Genomic DNA, 9,341 nt, shown 5'->3' with positions numbered 1-9,341 from the left:
CACAGTGAGAAAAGTTTAAAAACCGGTGATGTACTTATGCAAACTCGCACCAATTCAAATGAGCTCTACCTAGATGCAACAGTTGTGATTCGAGCGTTGGATATCTAGCAGGCATCATCCTAGTAATTCCAACTTTACTATTATACTGAATATCTTTCTTATGTCATCTGTGCGAAAAAAAATCTTTTTGGTACTTTCCCAAGAATCAAAAGAAAATAAAAAAATACTAAAACACCCTCTAGACGTAAGCCCGAGCTTGAAATCACTTGCATTAGATCAAACCCGATCGTAATTGACTGCCGATGGGCCCGAGCGGAGGAGAGACCACGTACACTGAAGTAACAGTCAAATTTTAAAAGACCTAAAACGGGGGGATTTTTGCTCCCCCATTGAGCCACATCAGCCAAAAAATTCCGGCCGTCGGATCACGCGTGGATGGTTCGGATTATCTAGAAGGCTCGACAATTTTATAAAAAATCTCTCGAACTTTATTAAAATTAATATATAGTCCAGCCCACACTCAGTTAATTTTATAGAAACTCTCTTGAACTTTGTAGAAATAGCATTTGCTCAAACCACCTCGCAAACAGTTTTACAACAACCCCCTCGAGCTTTATAGAAATACAATTTGAGCCAAGTCATTCGGAATTTTTCGGCCGTCCGATTGCGCATGGATGGCTCGAATTATCCATAAGGCTCGCCAATTTTATAAAAAACCCCTTGAACTTTATTAAAATTAATATCAAGTCCAACCCACACTCAGTTAATTTTATAGAAACCTCCTTGAGCTTCACTGAAATAATATTTGCTCAAGCCATCTCTCCAACAGTTTTACAGCAAACCCCTCAAGCTTCATATAAATACAATTTTAATCAAGCCAACTCTCAGGTAGTTTCATGAAAACCACCGCTAACTTTGAACGAATGCCAGCAGGGCTGCCAATTTTACAAAACTCTCCCAAACTTTATCGAAATTAAACTGTAATCCAACCACTCATCCGACAATTTATTAAACCCTCCCCCCAGCTTTTCATAAATACCATTTATTCAAGCCACCTCTCTGGCAATTTTACGACAACTCTCTCGATCCAGCCACCTCTCAGGTAATTTTACGACAACCAACCCGCGATCCATGCATTTTTTACAAATCCAAGCTCTACAGCAATTAACCCACGCTCCACAGACTTTTACGGAAAAAGCCCTAAACTTTCTAAAAATGTACCCATAGCCCAAAACTTTGCTGAAAAAGCCTCCCAGATCCATGACGATCAACCCACAGCCCCTGCATCCTAACTAAATAATAATATTCTAAAGTTTCTATAAATTAATCCATAGCCTAAAATTTTACGAAAAATATTTCCAGCCTTCATACCAATCAACTAGGATAAAGTCATGGCGCGACAATACCGTGCCAGTCTGTCTAGTGTAACGTTAAAACCCAGGGGCAAATCTGTCTTTTCGTCCTTCCCGTCCCGACCCAACGACACCCCGCGCGCGCGCCAGCGCGAGCTCGTGCTCTTGCCATCGCCGTCGCCGATGGGCGCGGCGGGGATGGCGACGGCGGCGGGGAACGCGGTGCTGGTGTACCTCGTCCTGTCGGGCCGGCTCTGCGGGGACGCCGCGGGCGACGGCCGCCGGGAGGACCAGCTGATATCGTCGGCCGTGTCGGCGGCGGCGGAGGCGGCGCGGAGGCGGAAGGAGGAGGCCCGGGAGAGGCGGCGTCGGCGGAAGGAGCAGGCGCGGGAGCGGGCGGGGCGGCCGTGGCCCGAGCGCGCCCCGGACGGGTGGGGCGAGGCCGCCGCCGTCGCGGCGCGCACCGTGCGGTTCACCTGGGCGGAGACGCTCGGCAAGTGGGCCCTCGGGGAGGTCGCCTTCGGGATCAAGTACTACATGCGGCAGCAGGTACGTCCCCTCGCCGGCCGATCGCCGGCGGCGTCGTACTAGCAGCCGCGTTCCTCCCCATTGCGCCGTGGAATGGTTAATTTGTTCTTGCCATGTCCTTACGCGAGATTTTAAAAAGATTTTCTACCCTTGGAGGTGATTGGTTGCTTCCTTGGTAGTAGTATTTTTTTTTCTGGGTCAAGCTAGGTTGTCGCTTTTTTTCCATTTTTCCTTATCCTGTTTGAAAACCGCGAAAAGGAAAGAAAAAAAAATCTCCTAGGAAGGATCTTGCGTGCAAGAAAAGATGGACAAGAAACGCCCATTCTGTGCAAGGATTCCTTTTCTCCTGCTCCGATTCTTTGTCGCCATTTATGCCGTAGAGCCATGGTTTTAAATCGCCGGCTAAAATATTTAGCAGCAAGGCTACCGTTACGGTATTTAGCGGGCTATAGCCGGCATTTAGTGGGCTATAACTGGCTTTAGCGGGCTAAATACCATAGCGATTGTCTTTCCTGGAAGCTATAGCCGTCTATAGCGGAAGCTATAGCTGGCTATTTAGAACCTTGCGTAGAGCAGGGCTTTCCATGTTTCTTTGTGTTCCCCTTCCTCATTGACCGACGGCCTTGTTAAAAGAAAATAGCGTGGGTTAGTAATCTGATCCTGCTCTGCTCTTAGCAGCCCACAGGACTAAGTAGCGTGGATTACTTAACAATATTTTTCTATATTGTTGATGGAAATCTTTTTGCTTCTGTTTCGCGGCAAGTCCGTACACTTGCTTCCATTTTTGCACCATGTCATACCTCAACACTTCATTTTATCCTAGCTAGCATAGAGGTTACGTGGCTACTCGTGCCTAGTTTGCGACCACCATGATATTCTCTCCTACGTTTGCTGATGAGTGATGACATCTGTTTTGACGGAATGCTACCTTTTAACCTCACGATCCATATATAGTACTGGCTCATAGATTTGGTGATATATGAATATGATCCATCATATAGTGGAATCACTTTAGCATATACACCTATTAAATTTGATTCGTTGATTTCAAATCAGAGGGCTGTTTTATATGTGATAACTAACCCTGCTTTATCTCCCCAAAACTGAACTCCACTTTCATTTATTTAGCCTGTAAAGATGTAAAGTTAAGCGATGGCTAGATTTGAACCTGATACCTACCTTTAGGATAAGATGCTAGTTGCCTCTAGTTGCTCAAAGTATTGTACATTCTAGAATCATAAGTGCTAAAAGATTTCTTCCAGAATTTGATCACCTCGTCAGCCTTTCCTTTTTGTAATCCCTCATTTTTATCAGCCATGATGTCGACAGACTACATTTTGACATGGATATGACGTCAGTTTACTGTTTCATCTCAGGGTAATCTGCAGCATGAGTATGCTGGAAATGATTCTGTACTACTGGATGGGCCTGAGGTAAGGCAGGAGCTGATTTCACTACTCGGATACCTGAAGCTATGCATGTATTTCTCGAAGAAGCCATACAAGGTGTTTTTGGAGTTTGGCGGATATGACCAGAACGATGTTCTTATAAAGAAATCTAAGGCGAGGGTGCGTAAGTATCAGTCATCTCTCTATTGTCAATTATGAATTGAAGTTTTTCAAGGAAAATTATGTATTGAGACTTGACGTCCCATAGAGCCAATATTTTGCTGTTCATACCAGTACTAAACTACTAATGATGAGTGAAGACTAACCATCCGAAATTCTCCGCTATCATGCAGCTCTTGAAGCCTGCTTTCACAGTTGTTCGCGACAGAAGTAGCAAATGCTTTCTCCTTTTCATTCGGGGGGCTATCAGTGTTAAGGAGCGGCTGACAGCGGCAACTGGTGCAGAGGTTCCATTTCATCATGTACTGGTCCAAGAAGGTCATGTCTACAACGTAGTGTTGGGGTATGCCCATTGTGGAATGGTTGCAGCAGCTCGATGGATTGCAAAACGAGCCATTCCTTGCCTAAGTAAAGCAGTCGAGCAATTCCCAAACTACGAGGTCAAGGTAATTCTTTCACTTCTTGCGAGCATCTATTCAGGTGATCTCTTGATTTTTAACCATTCTGCATCATCAAATACTCGTACTATTGAATATTGATAGTCTATCCCTTTTAGTTTATCATGTCGACTACAGATTTCCTCATCTATTATTTTATTATTTAGTCAACAAATGAAGCCTCCACGTTCGCTCTCAAAGCTTAGAAATTCTCACGTTAATCGTAGAAAAATAGAAAAATCAAAATTACCCACCACTGCCATTATGATAAAAGTTAGCCTAAAATACCCATGTGCCTAATTAAAAATCACCCACCAATGCTATTATAAAAAATTAAATATAAAATATCATTTAGCTATGTATGAGTTACAAACATATATTATTAATAAAAATTAAAGTTAACAACAATCAATCAAAATAAAACAAAAATAAGAACAATTATATAATATTATTAAAGCTCAACAAATCAAATTGTTATTATATGTAGATCATATTTGAATTTTTTAACCAACAATAAGACATAATTTACAATAATAAACAGGGTGATGTATGGTAAAAAAAAATATAATATTTAAGTAAGGATACAACAACATGCGAATTTTTGAATTTTCAATACTAGCCGCGCAAATGCGCGGGCTATACGCCTAGTTTTCTACTAATTGGAATCCATTAACAAACAAGTGAATAATGATTCTTCAATTATGTATTGATTTCATTACTTCATATGTAAATCACCATAGATGCTTACCACTGCACCAAACAAATTTCACTGAAAAGCAGCTTAAGTTGCGAACGTTAAATGTGGAACTGCAAGTTGTAACCAAGTGGATTCCCCCACCTTGAAATCAAAGTAAAAGTACTGAAGTGCTCTTGCAGTAAAGTTATCATCAATGGATTTTGTAGGATTGTCTAGTGCTGAGCAAGAGTGCTAACAAATAGTTTGCCTAAACTACTAATGTACATGTGAACTAAAAGCTATGACTACCATGATTAGATAGAATTAGTGCACATTACTCAGAAATGATATAATTTTAATAAATTACTATGAAATTAATGCCAAACAGCTTAATACTGTTGTATCTGTTTTCTTCATTAATTTTTTTGTTTGTGTGTGATTTCAATGTCATTACAATTTTGTTAGCTAACTGCTGCATGCCAACTCCCATCACTTTCATGTAGAGAACTTAAAAAGAATTTATTTGATTTTCTTTGTTTAGTTATTTTTTCATCCTCGGGATTGCTTTATTTCAGAAGAGAACTTCTATCTATTCCTGCATTTGTTTATATTCAACTTATCCCAGACAGCATATGATGTTGAACATATGTTTGGCATCTGGCCCTTTCTTTGTCTTACTAACAAATGACAGCTTTTTTGTTTTATTTAGATCATTGGACATTCAATGGGAGCTGGGATTGCAACAATACTAACATACATCCTACGTGAGAATGAAAAGCTGTCATCATCCACTTGTATTGCATTTGGGCCAGGTACTGTTGTTTTACCGCACGAAATGATAATTTTAACATTCGACACCATAAGTTGAGGAAAATCAATCAATTTCCATTTGCGAATATCACTAAAATGCCATATTGACATCTTCCCGCAAAACTTTTAAAGACTGGTTGCTTAGGTTCACCTGCCAGCATTTGCAATCATTCTTTTCGCTTTTGGAGAAAGGTCTAACAATACTCATATAAAAAAACAAAAGGATGGTGAAAATGGAATAATGATATCATATTTATACTGGCAATCAATGTTTTAAGATGGCCATGTTGAGCTATGCATCATCGGAACATATTCCTCTGAGTTATATATATCCAGAAGCCTCATTACTAGAATCTAACATCTGCAAAAACAGAACATTACTGTTGTCTCAAAATTTTCTGTTTGAGTACTTTGAGTGATGTATATTTCCACTATTTCTGTCCAGCTGCTTGCATGACGTGGGACTTGGCTGAGTCGGGTAAAGACTTTGTTACCACCATTGTTAACAGAAATGACGTAGTGCCATCTTTGGGCATAGCTTCTGCTGCTAAGCTTCGTACAGAGGTATCTCTCAGCCAATTTATTTCTTGAGATTTGAGTATCTGAGAAAAGCGAAACCCAACAATATTGAGTAGTTTTTTAGTTGCTTAAGAGGAAGGAAAATTATTTTCTGCAAACAGTTTCTGCCTTTACAGGAAAACATATATTTACCATCGCGGTCAATGCTGGCAGGTTATGGCATCCTCTTGGGCACACGACCTTCGCAAACAAATTCAGCAAACTAGATTCTTAGGTTTTGTGAACCGTTCTGTGAGTTTCATCAGATCTCATGTGCCCTTCGTCTCTGATCCAAGATCTAAGGTTGTAGATGTTGATATGCTGCAATCTCAGACTTCTGAGGTATAATATTTCAAACACTAGTTCTTGAAACAGATGAAATGGGAAATCACTTAAGTCTAGTACTTATGAGTCCATTCCTCATGGCTTTTTGGCAGGCTGGGAGCAAGTCTTCAGCAGATACCCATGCTGTGGTAAAGAAACGCCCTGGGCTGGTTTGCTGGTCATGTGTTGCTGCACAGAAACAGACTATTGAATCTTCTAAACAAACACAGGACTTGGAAAATCAAATTGACACTACTGTCAAAACTGTGAAAGTTACTGACGAAGCTGCTGCTGAGCTAGTCGCGATCAATCTTCATGAGCTAAACCTTCAAGAATCAGATGAGGATGATGCTGGCAGGGAGGAAAAGGAATCAGCACTGAAAGAAACAGACGAAGAAGAGGCCATGGAGCTCCTAGAGACCTTGACCGATGAGAAGCAGGAGCTATCGCCGTCGACCTCTGCTCAAGAGCCACAGCAGCTATACCCACCAGGGAGAATATTGCACATGGTTGGATTGCAAGCAGCAGCAGAAGCAACCACAAGTGAGCAAGGAGCCCAGGAGGAGGTTCTAGCTCTGTACGAAACACCTCGACATTTGTACAGTAAGATTCGACTCGCAAGGTCCATGATAAGAGAACATTACATGCCCAAATACATCAAGACAATGGAGCAGTTGATCGAAAAGCTTCCAGAGGAGGACATTGACGACCAGTTGGACTCGTTGTAGCATCAAAAGTATGTACAGGATAATTATTACACAGATCATCGAAAGGAAAGCCATTGTTTCGGGTTGCTGGTACTTAGCTATGATTGGTTCAAGGTTTGTGGTAGCAACCTAGAAGCTGTACAGCACTGCCAATTTGACTTTGGCCTGTCGATTTGTTGTCATTTCATTTTGACAGCCATCTCAGGGAGAGCTCAAAGAGCTTAACCTGGTGATGCATGGTTCAGTAATTTCAGCAGCAGAAGCAGTTATTTCTAGTTTTGGATATTGTTTTAACCATTGAGTGATGTAGGCAGTTCATCTGAAAAGACACGTACCACTAACTGGTTATCAATTCGGCGTTTATTTGAATTAAAAAAAAGGCCAAGTAGTACCAGTCCTGGTTTCTGTGATCAGTTTACTGACAGAAGCTCACCAGTTCAAGGCAGCTACTTTTGGCATGATGCCGAGATCTTGGTTGTCATGCTTCCAAAAGGCATCAAATTGATTTCTTGCTGTTGAGCTTTATATTGCACATTGGTATGTTGCAGCTGGTGAGCTTCTACGGTGCAACGCAGCTGGCCTTTTTGTAATCTCTCATTTTTATCAGCCATGACGTCGACAGACTACATTTTGAGATGCATATGACATCAGTTTACTGTTTCATCTCAGGGTAATCGGCAGTATGAGTATGCTGGAAGCGATTCTGTACTACTGGACGGGCCTGAGGTAAGGCAGGAGCTGATTTCGCTACTCGGATACCAGAAGCTATGCATGTATATATTTCTCGAAGAAGCCATCTTCTAAAGACCTAAATGGGGGGCGATTTCTGCCTCCACGTGGAGCCACGTCAGCCGGAAAAGGTGAGCCATCCGATCAGCAAAGAAATCGGATCGCATGTAGATTTTATAGAAAAGTCCCTCAACTTTACAAAAATCAACCCGCAGTCCGTATATTTTTATAAAAAACCCTGAATTTTTTGCAAATCAATCTGTAGTACTCGTGCAGGAGTCCCGCAGCCGCCTGCTCCTCGCCGCCGCGCCCCTTCGCCGCCGGCATCGCGCGCCGCCGGACGTCCTCAGGTCCTCCCGGGAGTGGGGACCGCCCCCACTAGCCGGCCGCCGCAGCGCGCCACGCGGGTGGGCCGCCGACGTCCGTGCGCCGCGAGGCCTCGCCCGCCGCTGGCCCGACCTCCGGCTGCCTGGTCAGCGCGCAGGCTGCCGCGCAGCCGCCGCCACCCGGCCGCCGGCCCCGCGAGGCGCACCGCCCGCTCTGATCCCGGCCGCCGGCCGCCCACCACAAGCGCAACCCCTGCTACTAGCCCGGCGCGGGTGCGGTCCTCGGTGCGGTTGTGGCCCTCCGGCTCGGTGCGCTTCCCCAGCCCCGAAAGCAGGCCGCCGCGCGCAAGCAAGCTGCCAATCCAGCGCAAGGATGCGCCCCTGGCCCCCTGGTCACAACGCGGGTGCGACCCAAAGCAGCGCAGCCCCGGCCATCGGCGCAAGGGCGTTGCTCCCGGCGGCCCCTGGCCACGGCACGGGCACTGCGACGCCGCCGCCCCAGCAACCGGCAAGCGCCAGGGGAGGGTCGCTGGCTTGCCCCCCCCCCCCCCCCCCCACGCGGCCTGGTCAGAGGTGGAACCGCCTCCTCTCTATTTCCTCCATATGGACATGAGGAGATAAGGCTATCCGCACTCATACTCTTCTATTTTCATCCTCTAAAAGAAATATTCTTGTCTAGTCATCGAGATTTTTCCCTCTATACTCAGTTTTACCGCACCCATCCATCCTCTATATCTCTACTCTATATCAACTACCTCTCTGTGGGTCCCACACGTCAGTTTTTTATTTGTTTTTACCTCCCGTTGCCCACCTTCCCCATTCCCCTCTCTCTCCCTCTCCATCTTCCTCTCCCCTGGCGGATCGAGCGCCACGGCATCCCCTTCACGGCGAGCTGCCGAGCTTCCTTCCGCGGCGGCCTCCCTTCCATGGCGAGCTCAGTGCCGCCGCGGGCTAGCTCCGCGCCGCGCGGGCTCCTCCTTCCTCCTCCTCCCTCCCTCCCTCCCTCCCTCCCCCCACCTCTCTCTCCCCGGCAACCCGCCTCCATGGCCGCGGCGGCCAGATCCGCTCTGGCTGCGGCGCGGCGGGGGGGGGGGGGGGGAGAGGGGGGGAGACGGCCATGGCACGCCGGCTGCGGAGGCGGCCATGGGGCGGTGGGGGTGGAGGTGGCCATGGATCCGGCGCCCCCCTCTACTCCTCCGTCGCCCCCTCTACTCCTCCGTCGCCCCCTCTACTCCAACTTTGACGTCTGGCCCTGTTCCCTGGCGACGAAGCTCTGTGCGCGCGGGCGGCCGCCCGTCCCTACGCCGGCGAGCACGCAGGGCAAGC

General features: G+C 45.8%; 1 protein-coding gene across 1 annotated transcript; it reads left to right on the top strand.

The window, feature by feature from the left end:
- The first annotated feature begins 1,520 nt into the window (after positions 1-1,520).
- LOC120666434 lies at positions 1,521-7,321 on the top strand. Its single transcript, XM_039946276.1, has 7 exons — positions 1,521-1,901; positions 3,257-3,448; positions 3,622-3,894; positions 5,271-5,373; positions 5,817-5,935; positions 6,104-6,271; positions 6,367-7,321. The coding sequence occupies exons 1-7, from the start codon at positions 1,536-1,538 to the stop codon at positions 6,979-6,981; spliced, it is 1,836 nt and encodes a 611-aa protein (XP_039802210.1). The 5' UTR covers positions 1,521-1,535; the 3' UTR covers positions 6,982-7,321.
- Positions 7,322-9,341: the final 2,020 nt, after the last annotated feature.

This window comes from Panicum virgatum, chromosome 3N (assembly GCF_016808335.1).
Source record: "Panicum virgatum strain AP13 chromosome 3N, P.virgatum_v5, whole genome shotgun sequence".
Classification (NCBI taxonomy): domain Eukaryota; kingdom Viridiplantae; phylum Streptophyta; class Magnoliopsida; order Poales; family Poaceae; genus Panicum; species Panicum virgatum.
This window is presented reverse-complemented; position numbering and strand designations above follow the sequence as displayed.